General features: G+C 24.7%; 1 protein-coding gene and 1 long non-coding RNA gene across 2 annotated transcripts in view; both read right to left on the bottom strand.

The window, feature by feature from the left end:
* LOC134832647 (hemicentin-2-like) overlaps window positions 1-8,348 on the bottom strand; it is an 87,604-nt gene extending 79,256 nt beyond the window's left edge. Inside the window, exon 1 of the mRNA XM_063846744.1 lies at window positions 8,198-8,348. Within this exon, the coding sequence (XP_063702814.1) occupies window positions 8,198-8,348 (151 nt within the window). The remainder of the gene's footprint in view (window positions 1-8,197) is intronic.
* A 9,194-nt stretch (window positions 8,349-17,542) lies between these two features.
* On the bottom strand, window positions 17,543-18,291 carry LOC134832314 (uncharacterized). The gene is made up of 3 exons (XR_010162060.1): window positions 18,274-18,291; window positions 17,846-17,946; window positions 17,543-17,569 (listed from the first exon to the last, which is right to left on the bottom strand). It is a non-coding gene; the product is annotated as an uncharacterized LOC134832314 (long non-coding RNA).
* Between the last annotated feature and the right edge of the window lie 364 nt (window positions 18,292-18,655).

The raw sequence follows: 18,655 nt of genomic DNA, 5'->3' as shown, positions 1-18,655 counted from the left end.
CTAAAATGTTTTATATAAATAAATAACTACACGCACTCCAACGTTGCTGATAAAGGAAAGCACACAAAAAAAAAGAAAAACAGCTTGTTTCTCGACGATACATTATAAGTAGCCCCAAATTGCTGATTTATGATTTCTTTGTGCAGATGTCAGTAAATAAATAAAATCGCCCCGCAAAAAAGTCATTTTTGGCGTGTTTTATCGGAAATTAGCTCACTTTTTATCATCCAAGCTCTTTATCGTCAAAGAGAAAAAAAACAACTTTTTTTGTGTCATTTGCTAAAGTGGGGATTTGATGGATGACTGCAGTAAAAGGTATTCAAGGGATCGTCATAGTTACACTAATGAGGGCAATAATGTCTCTTTTAAAGGGATTATTCGTCGGCGATGATTGTTTGGGACCATTGTTGGCATACAAATTGTTTTCTTACAACTTTTTTTCCGCAAAATTTGATAATTGAATAAATTACGAGGAAACGCCCGGCACTTAACTCCATCCAAAAAAAAAACTTGAATGATGGTCAAAATTAATTCAAAGAACGTCAAAAACAATTTTTTTTTCTTTGAAAAATAATTTGGCTGAAATTCACTTCACACAGCGAAAAAATGTCACAGCTCATTATTAAATTTATTACGCCGTCATCGCCAACACGTTATTTACAGAGCAGGAACGAGGAACAAAAGTCCCATCGTCGAAAAAAAAAAATTCGTCGTCGTCGTCGTGATTTTCTGCGCTGTAAATTTTATGAAAACGGAAGCAAAGATTTATTTTCGGCAATTTGTCAATGTTGGAATTCACGTCATGCTAAATCAGGTTATGAATTCATTTACTCGTCGGCAGAAAATTCGTGGCGTTGTTCAAAAAAAAATGTTTAGAAAAAAATTCTGGCTTTAAATTATTGATCGTGAGTTTTTTTTCTGAGCATTTCTCGTCTGACCCATTTCGTCGTTTTTTTGTAGTTTTTTTTTCGTGTCATTCACTAAATAGAAGAATTTTTTTTTGCCTTCGTTGAAAATGAATTTGAATGACAAAATGAAAAGAGAGGAGAAAAATCAATAGAATTTAGTTGAATTCGGGTTTCTCGGAAGCTTTTATTCCGATTTGTTGCACCTTTTTCGAGGAAAATTACATTGAGAGTTGTTCGACATGAGCAATTAGTCACAATTGATTCGAGGGAAATTCGGAGTAAAAAGGTTGTCTTTGTCTGTTGTTGTCATTTTTTCGAGGAAAGGAAGCAAAAATAAAGAAAATAAATGCTTCTTTAGAAATTTTAATGATATTTGTTTGAGAGATTTGTACTTCTTGAAAGCTGTAAATCAGCTTAAAAGGTCAGGAAAATAATTTTTTTAAATTGATTTGAAGAAAAAATTACTTAAATGCGCAATTGAGTTCAGAATTTTATTAAAAATCATTAAAATAAAAAATTGAGTTTTTGTGAATAAAAAAAAATTTTTGACAATTATTAAAGATTAAAATAAATTAATTTAATTAAATTAAAATTTAAAAAATTGAATTAAATTATTTTTTAATTTTATTTTAATTTAATTTTTAATTTAAATTAAATTATTTTTTATTTTTTTTTAATTTAATTTTTAATTTAATTTTATTAAATTAAATTTTTATTTTTTTTTAATCTTTTACTTTTTTTTAAAAGATTAAACAAATATAATTTAATTAAATAAATTATTTTTTATCCACAAAAATTATATTTTTTAAATTTTAGTTATTTGTAGCAAATAATTTTTTTGTTCAATAATCCCGAAATTTCATGCTTAAATTCCCTCACAAGTCCTCGTAAGCTACTTTTTCGCCATATATTTAAATTTTTCGTTCTTAATTACACAATGCTTCAACCACTGATTACGCCGCACACGTTCCTTGTTTTATTTGCTATTTTCTCTCGTTTCATTTTTTTTTTCGCTTTCTCAATAGGGTGCCTCTGTTCCAACCGCATCTTCATCACGCATTAAGGACACGCTCGTCGAATGTTGTCGCTGAGAATAAATGAGACTAATAAAGTGAAAAATTGATTTTAACCACGACACGTCATGTCAAGCTTTTTGTGCGTAGACCTAAAAACAAGGAAAAAATGAAAAAAATAAGAAAACGACGGAAACACAATAAAGAAAAAAACGTAACGAAGGGAAAAAATTAATGAAAATTACACGAACAAAGGTATCTTTATTCGCATTCTCGTCTGTTTAATGCTCGAGGAACACACATAATGAATGTCTTTCCCGTGTTGTTTTGCGTTTATTTTTCGCATGCATGGCGAACGAATAAATGAGGAAAAAGAAAAAAAGGGAAGCTCTAATAATAATCTTTAATACACAATTAAGTTGTGGATAGTTGACTTGTGTGTGCTTATAAATTGCTGTATTAAGCATCTTCTGCTTAGGTTTTTGTTTTGCGCGTTTCAAAAGAAAAAAAAATTGAATTTGACTTGTCCGTAAATATATTTTTGGATAATAAGAAAAAACTGAAAAAACTTTTGTTTTTTAATTATATTATTATTTTATTTTTTTTTATTTTTTTTTTTTTTTTTTTTTTTTTTTTTTTTGAAAAAATTAAAAAAAAATATTTTAAAAATTATAAATATCTTTTTATAAAATAAAAAAAAATTAAAAATTTTCTAAAAAAAAATAAAAATGAAAAAAAATTAAATTTGTAATTTTGTAAAACTATTTAAAGCTTATGGAATTTTTTTTTTTTGTAAATTATTAAGAAATTAAGTTATAATTTTTTTTTATAAAAATTGAAAATTTTGGAATATTTTTAAAAATTCATAGAAAATTATAAATTTTAATTATATAAATAAATAAAGTGTATAAAAATATACAACTTTTAAAAAATTATAAGTGAAGGAATCTAATTTTTTTTTTTTTTTTGACAAAAATATTAATTTTCAAATTTTTTCATTTTATATTTTTTCCATTTAAAGTTAATTATAATTCAAATATTTTTTTAATGTTAAATAATTAAATTTAATTTTTTTTTTAATTTAAAAAAAATATTTTTTTTAATATACCTTTAAAAATAATTTTTTATTTTTTTCTAAAATAAATACATACCTAAAATAATTTTTTTTTTTAAATAAAAAAAAAATAATTTTTAATTTTTTCTTTAAAATTTAAAAAAAACTTATTAAAAAAAAATTAAATAAAAATTATTAAAATGCGCTTAATATATTCATTTGAGTCAATTTGTGTAACAAAAATTTCTTCTTTGTGCCCAAGTTGTTTCTCATTAATACTAGATGAGAGCATTTTTTGCTTCCCTTTCCATTTTTGCTGTTCACAGACCCACAAATGATCTTTATCGACGCCAGATGTAGGCAAGACAATGTTATAAATATTTAATTCACGTACCTTCTACGCGCGCTTTGTGTGAAGTTATTTCGTCTGTAAATGCGAGATAACGTGTCAAAAGCCTCTCGATAAGAATCTCGTCATCTTGAGCTCAAACAATAATCGATTTTCGCGCTTAACGCTTTGTTACCCCGTTCCTTTACATATTTTTTCTACATTTTTTTTTGTTTTGTTTTTCATTCATCACGAATGTCACACACACATTTTTTATTGTTTTTTCGTTGATTACACAAACAATTCCGTTCCTGTGTTTGTGTGGAAATGACGTTGAAAAATTGCGACACACAGCGTGGTTTGGACGACAGACATGCAAAACACAAATTGTACAACAATAAACAAATTATGTGCTTTTTTAATGGCACCACGCGAGAGGCGAGTTTGTTTACTGATGGAGTACTTCATCTGTGTTTCGCCACAACATACTTTTATTTTTTTTTACATGTTTTTTCTGTGTTTGTAGCACGCAGGTGAACTCAATTCACTTCACGGAGAGAGAGACAGTGATTAATTGGATCATTTCGAGACCACCAACAAATCCGAATGTTAATGAAAGAGTAGAAAAATTATGTTGAATGAGCTTCGATGGGGATTTTTTTTTATTTAGAAAAGGAAAATTTTTTACATGAAATGAGCAATTTTTCTTAATTTTTATTATTTAGTTAAAAAAAATATCATGCTATGGAATGTTTATTCTATATTTTATTTATTTTTTTTTTAATTTTTTCTTTTAAAAAATTATATTTTTGTTTATAATAGAAAAAATGTCTTTTAATTTTAGATTAAATTTTTTAATATTTAAAAAATAACTTTAAAGATTTAAAATTGAAACTTAAAAAAAATTATTAAAAAAATATTATTAATATTATTTATTTTATTTATAAATTTAATTTGTTTATAAATTAAAATTTATTAATATTTTTTTTAAATATTTTATTAAAATAAATTTCTTCACTTAATTTGTTATTTCATTTTATCGTTATTTTTTTTTATTTTTCATAGAGTAAAAAATTAATTATTCAAATTAAATAAAAATTAAAAATAATAATTTATTTTAATTTTTACAATTAATTTTTTTTTCAATGTAAAAATAAAAATATAAATTTGGAAAAAATATCAATAATTTTTTTAAATAATTATTGGGATTTAATATTTTTTAATATCTATTAAAAAAAATAATTTTTTACCAAAAATTTTAAAATAATGTCAGAATATTATTAACAAAAAATATTTGATCGTAAAAATTTTTATGATTCTTGATACTTTTTAACTTGAATTTTATCTTTTAATCACTTTTTAATCTTTTAATTAAAATTCGTAAATATTATACCAAATCCAAATTTTCATTTTTTTTTAAACAAACAAATTTTGCTCTTTTCAACGGATTAAAACGGCAAATAAAAAAAAACCTAAAAGCTTTTTAAGAGCATTTTCACGGAAGACTCTCAACCAAAAAAAAAAAAAAACTTCAAAATTCAACAATGTTTGAAGCACTTTCAGAACCTTTTACTTTTTTCCCGCTCAACAAAAATCATTCATCCACAAAAAAAACCTCAAAATATGTAAATTCTCTTACGAACTCAATTAGTGGCTACTGCCATTCACGTGAAAATTAACCAACAAAAAAAAACCGAATCCTAAAAATGTATTTGCCCAACAAAGTCCGTCGATTCGTGTGTGGCAGACAAATAATCTCTCACTCAGTCAGTTCGTTTATTCGACTCACATTCCTCTGCGCAAAAAAAGGTACAATTTGCGTGTTGCACGGAAAATTTATGTTCGCTGTTTGTTGCTATTCTGCTTCGTATATGAATCTAATAATACGAAAAAAAAGGTAAAACGTGATGAAAATGAATTGAGTGAGGCGCTACAATGACCACGGATTTTACATGATGAATATTATTATTTTTTTTTTATTATTTTATCACACACTGCGAACGACGTCACCCACGCACACGAAAAAAAAAATAAAAATTAAAGTAATGGTCGTGATAGTAATAAAATGGAAAGCTAATCTAAAGTTTTTGTTGTTACATAATTAAAATTACGCGATTATTCCGTTTTTATGTGTGTGTTTAATGACAACAAGTCAGTGGTTTGTGTAATTGGCAACACACAATTTTAAATTGCCGCCTACTTTGATGAAACTTTATCGTCGTCGCCTTGTCGTTGTCGTCAAATTAACTTAAAACCAAAATTGCTCTCATTATCGATGATTTATACGGAAAATATCTCCCGCACACTTAAATAACAATATAATAATTTTCGATGATGACGAGAGACAAGACGAGGAGAAAAACATGAAGAAGAGACATAATAATAATAAAAATATTACAGATATCAGATTTTTTTCTTTTTCTTCTAGTTTATCGTCATCGGCGTGGTTCGTCGTCATCTTTCATGGGGGAGACGAATTTTTTTTTTCTTATCTTCCGTTCATTCCGTCATTCATAGCTACAAAAGTTGGAAATGTCAGAAAATATGAATACAAAAAATAAAATAAAATAAAAAAGGAACGGAAATAGAGATGAGATGCGATCAGAATATCAGCAGACAGACCGAGTTGTTGTTGTTGTTGTAAAAAAGTATATTAAAAATAGCTGTTCCGTTACTTTTTGGAGGAATGAAACACTGTTAATTTATTTTTTTTTTTTTTTTTTATTTTTTAAGGAGAAAAATAAAATTTTCAAATATTTTTTTTTTATTTATTTTGATAAAAAAAATTAATTTTATTTTATGAATTGAAATATTTGATTCAATTTTATTTTTTTAATTAAATTTTTTAATTAATTTTTTTTATTTAATTAAAATTTACTGAACTTATTTTTTTAATAATTATCCGCTTAATTTTTGAATTTAATTATAAATTTTTAAAAATAAAGTTTATACCTAATTTTTATAGCTTTCCTGATAATTTCTTTAAATTTATTCTAAAATGTACAAAAATTATTTTAAACTTATTGTTATTTTTTTACAAAAAAAAAAATAATTTTTAATGTCTTTTAATATAGAATTTTTTTTAAATTATAAAATAAACCTTCTGAGATTAATTTTTAATAAAAAGTTGTTGAAATTAATATTTTTGCTAAATTATTTTTGCTTTTGCTTTTTTTTTACTTAAAAAAAATAAAATTGAATTAAATTAAAATACAAAAAAAAATAGTATGAAAAAATTTGGAAAAAATTAAAATTTTAAAAAATTTTTTAATTTCAGAAAAATTCATAAATAATTATTTTAATGAACTTGATTAAAAAAATATTTTTTGAATGAAATTATTTTTATTTTAAATTTTATTTTTATTAAAATTTTTAAATTGATAAAAAAGTTAATTTTTTGACTCTACATAAAAAAAATTTCGTTAAAAAATAAATTTTTACAGTGTACATTCCTGCTAAAATTCCTTCGCATACCTACAAACAAACACAACTGAGGTTACTGTAGAAGAGAAGAGCAAAAAAAAAATATTTTTATCTGGGGTATTCTTTAATTCGCTTTTAATCTCAGTTTTTCATCTAACAGTTTTTTATTTTTTTCTACTCAAATTTTTCAGTCTCATCTCACGAAATGAAGCGAAGTGTGCGCCGCGAAAGAAGAATAAACGACGAGAAAGGCACTTTATCAAAAAGGAATGAATAATAACAGAAGGGCGACATCAAATTTTTATGTAATCTTTGTCTCTTGTCGCACTTTTGTCGAGTGTCGAGTGTGCGAAAGAAGCCCTCTACACAGATTGCGAAGATGATGAAGAGAAATGAAATAGTGCCGGAAAGATGGCACTTTATAGCGTCATAAATTTCATATTTTCTAGTTGAAATATGGTGAATAATGGTTTATTTACTCGGAATATGTGACTTTTTCGACTGTTTTGTTGTTTTAAGCTTGAACTTGCATAGAGAGAGAAATGAATATGAAGAAGAATTATGGTGACAGGCAATAGCAGTATATATTTATTAAGTAGATTCGAGACATTTTGCGAATATAGGTCATAATTTGAACATTTTTGGAAGAGAAATGAACACGAAAAAGGTGTTAAAGGTCTTGATTTTGACAAATTTTCAGATAAAAAATTAAAAATTTCTCGTATTGAGTTAGGTTTTTGAACGAAAGACAAAAATTTGAGAAAATTTTGTAAAAAAATATTTTTTAAACAATTTTTTTATTATTTTTTAACTTTCTTAAACATGAAATTATTTCAATTTTTTAATAATATTCGATTTTGAATCAATTTTGAAATTTTAATGAAAAAATTAAAATTTAAAAATGCTTTTCCTAAAAAGATTCTTCAAATGCTCAAAAATCTTTGAAAATAAATTATTTTTAATTTATATTGAGCTTTTTATTAAAATTTTTTTCTTGTTGAAGACTAAAAATGTCTTTTAATTAAAATTAAAAAAAAAATTAAAATTCTAAAAAATTTTATAATTTTTTTAAAATTTTTTGAAGAAAATTAAATTTGTAATTGTTCAAGAATTAATTTTCTTAAAAATTTCTTTAAAATTTTGACTTAAAAAATAAATTTTGCAAAAATTAGCTTCAATAAATTTAAAATTTTTTTGAAAATCGAATTTAAAAAATATTTCCTTAAAATTCGTTCAATTTTCAAATAAAAAAAGATAAGAAATTGATGAAAAATGCTCAAGATATTTTTTGTACATCATTTTTTTTAAATTGTTTTCTTGTGTGAGAAAAAAATCCTCAAACTCCAACAAGCAAAGTTCTTTTTTACTTCCAAATTTTTACATCATGTATTTCGTAAGAAAAAATTTTTTGGCAAAATTCGACGAAAATTCTTCTGAAATCCCATAAAATAATTAAAAAATTTCTACTTACCATGCTTTTCATTGATAATCTTCCCGCTCCTCGCATCCGCGACGAGACAAAACTCGTACAACAAAATCCACAAACAATGCACGAGTGAAATTCTCCTGCGGCTTCCTACTTTTATCGGAGCATGTATAACTTTTTGCGGTAATAATTTCATTTTTCACTCATTAATTTACGATTATTTGATATTTATTTATTTATTATGACATGTATAATTATTTGATATTATTATTTATTTAATCACTTTTTTATTTATTTTATTTTATTCGAATAATTTCTTTATTATTCACATAAATTACTGAAATAATTATTTTATTATTATTTTTTGATCAATAGACACACATATTTATTTATTTTTTATTTTTCCATAAAATTCATAAAATAATTGCAAAGCGCATTAACTAGATTTATTTCACAATTTTTTTTTTTAATTTTCTGTTGTTGATGTAATTAGAGGCTTCAATTGACTGCCAGAAGCATTTTGTTGTGTATGTAACTTTTTAATTCGTTTAAAAAAAATGACAACAACGTCGAATTGACAGTAAAAATTTTGTTGTTTTGTCTGTTATGTCAACAGCAACGGTGAACTATTTGCGAGTAATCGATATTTTTTGTTCAGCTTTTTTTTTGTGTGTTTTTAGTGATAACAACATGAAAATTCGCCTGTCCAATCGCTTTTCATAATGGTTCAATGTCAATTACGGGCACTTAGCAGCTTGACAAATGAAAGGGATAAAAATTTATTGTTGTGTCAGGAATGTTCTCTTTTTTTCGATCACAAAACTAATTTGTATTAATTAAAAAATCCTGATTGATGTTTTTGATAAGGAAACAAAAAAAAAAAGAAAAATTGTTTCTCTGTGCCCGACATTGCTCGAAAGGGTTTTCTTGTGATGATTACAGCAATGATGAGGGAAGAAAAAAGGATTCGACGGTTTCCCCAAATCACGTCAATTTGCGCTTGTTATCGTTTCGGTTTGATTTCGTCTCTCTGATATGCTTTTCTGTGAAGGAGAGGAAAAAAAAAGAAAAATTCGAGAACATTAATTAAGTTATCAACACATTTTAGGAACAGATCGATTTTTTTTCGATGTTTTTTTCTCCCAAACCCGTGTCAAGCAGCAACAACAACATTTTTTGACAAACGATCCAATCAATAAAAAAAGTCTGGGATCAATGTAGACGGAAATTCTGTGCGCTTTGGGAGTTCAAAGTTATTTTTATTAAACATTTATAGAAGAAAAATATTTTTTTTACGGAATTTGAAGTCTTTCAAGTCACGTGGTTAAATTTTTTAAAAATGTGCATTGGGGAGAAATTTTTAAACAGTTAAAAAAAATAAAATTTGCATTGGGAAAAATGTAAAGTCTTTTAGGTCACGTGGTTAAAAATTTTCAAAAATGTGCATTGGGCAAAATTTTTAAACAGTTAAAAAAATTAAAATGTGCATTGGGATAAATTTAATTTTTATAAAAAATGCAAAAAAAAATGTAAAAATTGAAATTTGCATTGGGCAAATATTTTTAGTTAGTTAAAAAATTTAGAATTTGCATTGGGATAAATACAATTTTTATTAAAAATGCAAAATTTTTAATATAAAAAAAAATTAAAATACGCATTGGGATGAAAATTTCAAATGAATATCGGCCAAAATTTTTTAAAATGTGAACTGGGTTCAAGTTCGTTAATTTCAAAATACGCTTCTTTCGTTCAACTAACGACAACTTTTCAATATTTTTCAACTATTTGAAATGAAAAATAAGAAAAAATATGTAAAAAAGGATCCCAAATCAATTTTTGTGTCGAAATGGAAAAACAAATCACACACAAACTGTATCAATAACCCTTTTCACAACTCCCACTAACAACATCTGTTGTAAAAAAAAAACGTTTTCTATTTTTGTTTTACATAAAAATCGCCTACCAAGCGTCAAAAAACAGGACGACACAACGCACCAAAAAAAAATATTCAATCCCTCAATCTCTAAATTGAATTGGGTCAAATCAAATAAAATGAATTCCAACCAATTTAATACACTTATCACCTTTTTTGCTCCGTTTGCTTCATGCAAACCGTCATGAGACGAGGAAAACTCGTCGTCGTCGTCGTTATTATTATTAGGTTTCGGACAAATTTTTTGCTGATTTGTTTTTATTTCGAATTAAATTAAATTGGATTGGGTAATCGACGAATTTTTCGGTGTGCATACCTTTGGGATTGTCTCGTGTTTTTTCGGGCCCTTTATTCGAGTGTTTGTTGTTCCAAAATGCAAATGAGACAAAGTTATTTTAATAAATGAGAATTTTTTCAGTGAGTGTGTGTGGGAATCGATTAAATCTACAATGGATGCGGAGTACTTGTAATAATGTAATAACCAAACCGACAAATAGACAAACAAACAATGATGATGGTAATTATATTTTGTATTGTTCGGAGTAATGACACTGAATTACGTTACAATGGAAAAGTTTCTCTCTCTGCTTGGTTGTGTGTGGAAAATGTAATTTTTTTAATGACTTTTTTGTTCTTTTCACAATTTGTAGGAGGGAGATGAATATTTAAGTTTTTCATTTCATGGGATTATGAATTTTCATGAATTTTTCTGTTTAAATTTATGAAAAATCTTAAATTTCTTTACATGAAAAAAAAAATCAAATAAATTATTAAAAATTTTATTTTCTTAACTTATGAAAATTTTATAAATTTTTTTTAAATTTAGTTTTTTTTTTTATTTTTTTATAATTTTTTTTAAGTTTATTTTTTTTTATAATTTTTTTTTTTTTAAAAAATTTTATTAAATTTTTTATTTTAAAAAAATTTTTTCTTTAAAAAACAATTGAAAAAAATAAGTAAAAATTTTTCAAAAGTAACTTAACAACTCTTGATTTTTAAGTTATTCATTTTGTAAATATTTTTTTTTTCTTTTGAATAAATATATAAAATTTTTTTTTATTTCAAATTAAAATTACAAAAAAGAAGAAATCTAATCAAATTTTATAAAGAAAAATTATTTTTCATTAAAATAATAATTTTTTAGCAATTTCAAAGTAGTTTTGTGTCGAAAATTGAATAAAAAAAATTAAAAAAATTTAAATCAAAATTTTAAATTAAATTATTTAAAAAAAAATTTCAATTTAAAAAAAAAAAATTTTTTTAATTTTTTTTTAAAGCAAATTTATCTTTAAAATTTTCAAAATAATAATTTTTTTAATTTTTAAAAATTTCATAAAATAAAAAAAATATTTTAAAAAATTTTAATCATTCAATTCCTATTTATTTTCTTTAATTGCTCACAAATTGGTTCAAATTCAGACAATTTAAATAAAAACAAAATTATTTTCCCGTGAAATCCTATAAATCAAGGTTGACAAATCAAAACGATTCCTCATTATCCTCATTAAGTCGCAACACGGCAAAACAAAAAATAAAAATTCCCGTCGACAGACAAAAAATATCTCTTTTTAATACAGTTATAAATAAATTAAATTACATTATTTTGGCTCAATTTACGCTCGCTACCGGCACAAAACATAAACGACGTCGACCGAAAACAATAAAATAAAATAAAAATATAAAAAAATAATATAAAAGAAGATACTTCACTTTTTAATCGACCTCATTTATTTTACCCCCATTTTTTCCCATAAACGAACTGAGAAGATACACGTTTTAATAATAACATTTTCAACACCTAAAATACTCACTTGTGAGCGTTTTATTGTGCCATTTATTTATCTCCTTCGTATTTTTTTTTTCTTTTTGTTCTCTCTCCGTTTGTTATTATCATTTCTTCACTTTTCGCCAAATTCAATTCATTCGTTGGCGGCACTTGACAGAAAAAAGGGCAATTTTCATGCAATTATTTATATGAAATAGCATCTCGTCTTTTGTTGTAAATAAAATCTATTTGTATCATTAAAAAGTAACAAAACGTAACAAATAATCGCTCTTTTTGTGCTCTTCTTCGCCTTTTTTCCCTCTTTGAATATTCCTTCGATATCGCATTAATAAATGAAATGTTCGCGCGCTCTGATTAATGACGAAGAATTAAGACTTTTTATTGTTTTTCTGCTTTGTTTTGTGAGCAAAAAAAGAAAGAAAAAAGATTCGGAGATGATTTGCCAATTATTTCTGTCTTTTTGCACACGAACGCTCCATTTACTTTTTTCTCTATTTTTCTTCTTCCTGCTGTCGCCGGTCAAAATGTTTATTTTTATGAAGGAACATGACACACATTGCAGAAAAATTGAGAAGAAAGCAGAAAAAGGAAAAGTTCGTTAGACAGAAAATTGTCGTCGACAAAAAAAAAAGATTTTTCTTTTTTTTTGCGAATGCATGTTGCTGATGATGAGAGGTGATGACTACTGCTGCTGCTGCTTGAAAATGCAAACTCAATTAATTTAATGAAAAGAAAAGTTAAAAAGTTTTTTAACGAGGTTGGCAACTACCGCACTTCCTTTCTCGTGTCAGAACAAGCAACAAAATAATGGGCACACAGGCGAATGTGCTTTACTTTACGTTTATTGTTATTGCACGTTACTCTCATTTTTATTTTAAAATCTAATTTTTTCTACTGCTTAACGATGTTGCAAAAATTTCCCTCAGTATTTAACGCTGAGTTAGACACTCACACGAGTTTACATGAAAAAAAAACGGGAAGTTATTTAAAACAAAGTATGAGTAGATTTAATTTTCATAACAAGAAAGTAGGTGAAAGAATATTTTGTAAAAAAAATGTAAATATTAAATATTCATGTGATTTTTCATGAAAAATTTAAAAATAAACTGTGAAGAATTTTTTTGACTTTCTATTAATATTTTTTTTAAATAATAAATTTAAATTAAAATAAAAATTTTAAAAAATAAATTCATTGCCTGAAGTTTATTAAATAATTTTTTTTTTTCAAGAAAAAAAATATATAAATTACTTCTTAATTTTTTTTATAAGTAAAAATGAAAAAAAAAATACTTTTTGACATGAAAATTTATTTTTAAAATAAATTTAATTCTAAATTAAATTAATTCAATCAAATTAATTTTTATTTCTTAAAAATCGTCTTTAAAAATTAATAATTATAATATATAATAAATTTATTTTTATATATTTTTTTTTAATTACTAAATTCAATTTAATTTTATTTATTTTTTTAAATTTATTTAAATTAATTTTGAAAAAAAAAAAAAATTAAAAAATTAATAAAACATTAAAAAACTATTTTTTTATTTATTTTTTTTTTTTTTTTAAATTAAAAATTAAAAAATTTATTTTTGGCATTCAATGTCATTTTTTTCGAAAAAAAAAACTTTTTGGCACGACCTAAATTTTTTTAAAACTGAATTAAATTTTAATTTAATTAAATTAACTCAAAATTGTTATTGAATAATCATTTAAAAAGTTTAAAAAATATTTAATTTATTTTTGAAATTTAATTTAAATTATTATTTAAAAAATTATGTCCTTTCAATTGTTTGTCCAAATCAAAAAAAAAATAATTTATTTTCATGTTCTTTTATTTCTTTATTTTATTTTCACAAAGAGACAATAAAAATTTTCCATATTAAAAAATGTCTTTTTATTCATTTATCTGTCGAACAAGATGTTGCGATAAAAAAAAAACTTTTTTTCTTGTTCTTTTTTTCCATCATTTTCTTTTTATCTCTTTTTCCACTAAAAATTATGGAAAAACGTAGAAAATAATTAAATAAAAATTAGACAATCAATAAAAAATATTAAATTACTCGTATTTTAATTGAAGAGCAAAAAAATATCAAATTGAAGGGTATTGACAAATTTTCGTTTTATATCAAATTACCCTAAATCAATTCTCATGAAATTCGAAAAAAAATCACTAATGACGAAAATAAATTATTATGAACTGTATCACGTAAAAATCTGACAAAATATAATTTTTTTTTTGGGTTATTTTTGACCAATCCATTAAAAGTAAAATTAGATGATGACGCATTTGTTTGTCTGGATATGCATAATTTTCGTGGTTACTTGCGTCAATATTTCACGTGCAAATAAAATGCGTTAAAATTTACGTCAAAAATTTTATGGTGCTTTGCGTTAAATAAATTTTGTAAAATTATCTGTGTTACGCAATATTTGGAGTGCGGTGCGAGATTTTTCGCACACAGTAAATAAATTCATAAATAAAAGCTGATAGGGCGGCGAGCTAACGCGCAGCAGGTGGCATTAATAATAGAAAATTTATTTACACGTTATTTCAATTTTTTGATAAATATTTTTTTTTTCGGGAGGAAAAATTTTGTTTGAGCGCGAAAAGTGATTGTTAATGCGCTGCTCATAAATAAATCATTTATTTCACTTTATGATGAGAGCGACGATGATGATGTTGATGAAATGAAGTCCCAAAGTGATCCATTTCCGCATTATTTATTAGGAATCCATCATAATTGTATTTTTTGGCGTTTTCCTGTTTTTTTTTATTTCCACGAATTGTTCAAATAAATGAAACAAATGGCGCTGGGACGCAAAATGGAATAATAACAAAAGGAATGAATAAAATATTTTACTTTTATTTAATATTTTTTGGGGAATATTGAAAAATATTTAAATTTGAATTAAAATTTGATGCTGTGGAAAATTTATTCGGGAAATGTAAAAATATCAAATGTTGGAAATATTTTTGCTTGTTTGAAAAAATATTTTTGTTCCCCGTAGATTTTGCTTTTAATTTTTGTGAAATTTTATGCTTTATTTTTTTTTTGGGATAAATTAAATTTATTTTGCCTTTTTGATTTTTCAAATAATTTAAAAATTCAATTTAAATATATTTTTTAATCATTTTTGTTATTTCAAAGTTCACATGAGAATTTAGTTTAATTTTTTTTCATAATTTTCGTTTTATAGAAAAAAAATAAAACTAAATAAAAATAAATTTAAAAAAAATCAAAAATATTCAAATATTAAAGAAAAAAAAATAAATTGTAAAATTTAATAAAAAAAAATAAAATTTTATTATTTTATTTAATGTTCAATATTCACATTCATTTTTTAAATGTAATTTTAAATTTTTTGTAAAATCATTTAAAATTGTCATGTTTTCATATTCAACAATGCTTTCAACTTCAATTTCCATAAAAACCTGTTTTTCAATAAAATTTTCTTGGAAATTTTTCCACATGTCAATTTTTTCCATTATTGCATGTTATTTTAATGATAATTGTTTTTTTTTTTTTTTTTCAGTTTTTTTCAACAATTTTTTTTTTATTTTATATTATTATTTTTTAATTGAATTAAATTTCATTTTCCAACCAACGAACCAAGTGACATTAAAATTGACCCAAATTTCTCTCAAAATTTGTCATCAGCACAAAGTTAAATTCCAGAAATGGATTTAATTGAAACAGAAATTTCTCGTATAACGCACAAAAGGGAAATACTCTTAATTGTGATTTACATTCCGAAATTTTCAGTTCGATAGACAACAAATAAATTCTTCTTCGTATCTCGGTCCTAAATTGGCTTCTGGCATGTTGTTGTTGTTGTTGCTTTTAGGTTGTGATTGAAAATTGGTAGCAAATAACTAAAATATGTCATGAATTATTAAATATTTACCTTTGATGATTAAAATATTTTGGTAATTGATAATTTTTGCTTAGGATATGATTTTGTCAATATTTTAATTTGATTTGTTTATTTTTTTGTTATTTAATTATTTATTTATTAATTGATATTTATTTTTGTATCGTTGCAGATAAATTGTTAGATATGATTTTTATTTTTTTGTATATTGACTGATATTTTTTTTATTTTGTTAATTTTTGGTAAAATTGATATTTTCCTTTAAAATTGATTTTTTTTCTGATATGATTTTCACTTAAAATATTTATTTTTATTATTTTTTTCTCATTTTTTCGAATTTTATGTACATTTTATTTGAAAATTTTCCATTTTCTTTGCAGTACTCGCGCGCGCGTATTTTCCGGACATTCAAGTTATCGTGCCATTTGTAACAGCGGACAAATATGAACTGAAAATCAAAGTTGAACACGATGTCTGTTCACGTACAACGGGTCGTCCTGGAAGTCGTCGTCGTTACCATCATCGCACATCAATGACGATTTCCACGTGAAATGAACTCGGTTGCCGTTAAAACAAATCATGACTCCCCGTTTGCCGTTATTGTGCAAGGCAAAGGCAGATCAGCTGTTTCGTAATATTGCCGGCAATGTGTGGCATGGCGCGCATGCCTTTAACGATTTTACTTCGATGACAACGGAATGAACGACATCCCGCAATGTTTTGGCAGGCAGCATGAAATATCAAAAAAAAAAAGGAAAAAAAAAGTTGATACACGTTTAAATTTGTCAACTTTCATGTCACTCTGGAGAAGAAGAAGAAAAAAAAATTTAGAAAAAAAATGTGAGTAAGAGACTTATTTGTTTAGGACCATATTAGCTGTCATTCAATTTTTTTCTCTTTTAAATTTTTTTTCTCAAGAGTTCTCGACAATTCGCACTGAAAATTATTTATTTTTCAAAGAATCACAAAAAAAAACTTGAAATTGAATTTTTCCTTTTTCCACAAAAAAAAAAAAAATTAAAATAATTTTTATTTAGAAACTCGTCGAACAAACGCCCAATTATTGTCATATTAATTTTACGCGGAACACAAATACGTACAATGAGCGTAACTCAGGAGAAAATTACCATAAAATCGACTGCAAATATTGATAGTAAATGAAAACGAGCCAACAAACAAGCGAGCGCCATTCAAGTTACATTGAGCAAATACGAAGCGAACGAGTGACGCGATGTAAAATGAGAATATAATATTATTGTGTAAAAATCCATCGGATCGAATGGACAAAGTTAATTAAATTTAATTAAAAGCAAGTAGGTAAGCAGCGAACGGACTAAATTGTGTACACATTATTTCATTTTATTCCGTTATTTTGTTGAATGAAGTTTACTGAATCAATATAATCATGATGGAAAAAAATTGTTGTTAATGAAAGGGAAGGAAATGGATCTTACGAAGGTGTTGCATCGAAAGTAAAAAGGGTTTTTGTGAATCAAAAGTTCAGGTTTTTATTGTTTATTATACTTAATCTTACTGAATATGCTTAACCGTAGAAGTTGCTGAGAATTTAAATCCTGATTGGCTTTTAAGCACAATCTAAGTTATGAAGTTATCCTTTGTTGACATCTGAAAAAAAAATTTTTTTCAATGGAAGAAAAATTTTGTAATTTTATGTGAGAAGCTTTTTATTTACCATTGATCCAATAATACAATTTTTGTTTAATACCAATCAGAAATATTTTAATTTTATAAAATTTGTTTTTAAATCCCGATTGGATTCGTTTCACAATCGAAGTTGTAGTTACTTAATGGAGTAATTGCATATCTAAAAAAAAATTCTCAATAAAAATTAATCTGAAATAAATTTAGTATTAAAAAAAAATTACCATTTAAAGTTTCTGAAGTTGGAAATTTGTTGACTTCCATCAGAAAAATGTTTAGTTATGAATAAATGATGAAAATCCTGACCAGCTAGATTTTTGAAACAGCACAGTCTAAATAGTTTTGACTTAACAAGATGTGAAATTCTCGAAAATTGATTTTGAACTGAAGACAAGTCTCATTCTCCCTTGATTTTTATTTATTTTTTTCTATGTCTTACTCATTTTTGATCCCTTATTACATAAAGCTTTTATGTACAGCAAATTCTTTAGGTATGTAGAGACGTACAGCGAGATTTGCACAAAACAACCCGTTCAAAACCTGTTTTCAAATAAGAAAAAAAAATATTAGAAATTTTGCAAATAATAATTATGAGTTTTTTATTCGTACTTTATTTTTTTAAACTATAAGTTTCTATAAATTTTTTTCATCAGCATGACAAGTACGATTAGCTATGCAAATTCTAAATGTAAACAAAACAAAAAATTACGTCATTCGCATTTCACAGAAATTTTTATCGAAATAATTTTTAGTATTATTTGATTGATTTTTCGTAATTTCTTGTTAAGATCAAACCAAATGATCGTTCTTTAGCTATTTCATGTTTTTATGATAAATTAAAACCACTAAATAACTTAAATTACTTACTTTTCACAATAATTATAGTTCCCGGCTTTTTTATTTTATTCAGAAAGAACGAATGACGTATTTCGCCGAATTTAAATACAATTAATTTGTGTATACGACTGTAACCAAGTCATAACAATACCTCTAAATAATTTTTTTCTTCGCAAAACATTTTTTGCATCCAAAACACAAAAACCATGAACCATTTACACAAAAACACATCATCTAGTTCGTAAAACTCCAACGATGAATGATGACGCTTTACTACTTTAGATAAAATATATTTTCATTTTATTACATTTTATCTCGTTACTTGTCCGCCATCGTCACAAAAATGACACAAACCGATGTCCATTCGTTGCTGAAATGTGGGCAAAGAGAAAAAAACTCTTTTTTTTCATCA

The sequence above is a fragment of the Culicoides brevitarsis genome, chromosome 2, assembly GCF_036172545.1.
Source record: "Culicoides brevitarsis isolate CSIRO-B50_1 chromosome 2, AGI_CSIRO_Cbre_v1, whole genome shotgun sequence".
Lineage (NCBI taxonomy): Eukaryota > Metazoa > Arthropoda > Insecta > Diptera > Ceratopogonidae > Culicoides > Culicoides brevitarsis.
Note: the sequence above shows the minus strand (reverse complement) of the source record. Positions and strands in the feature narration are given on the sequence as shown.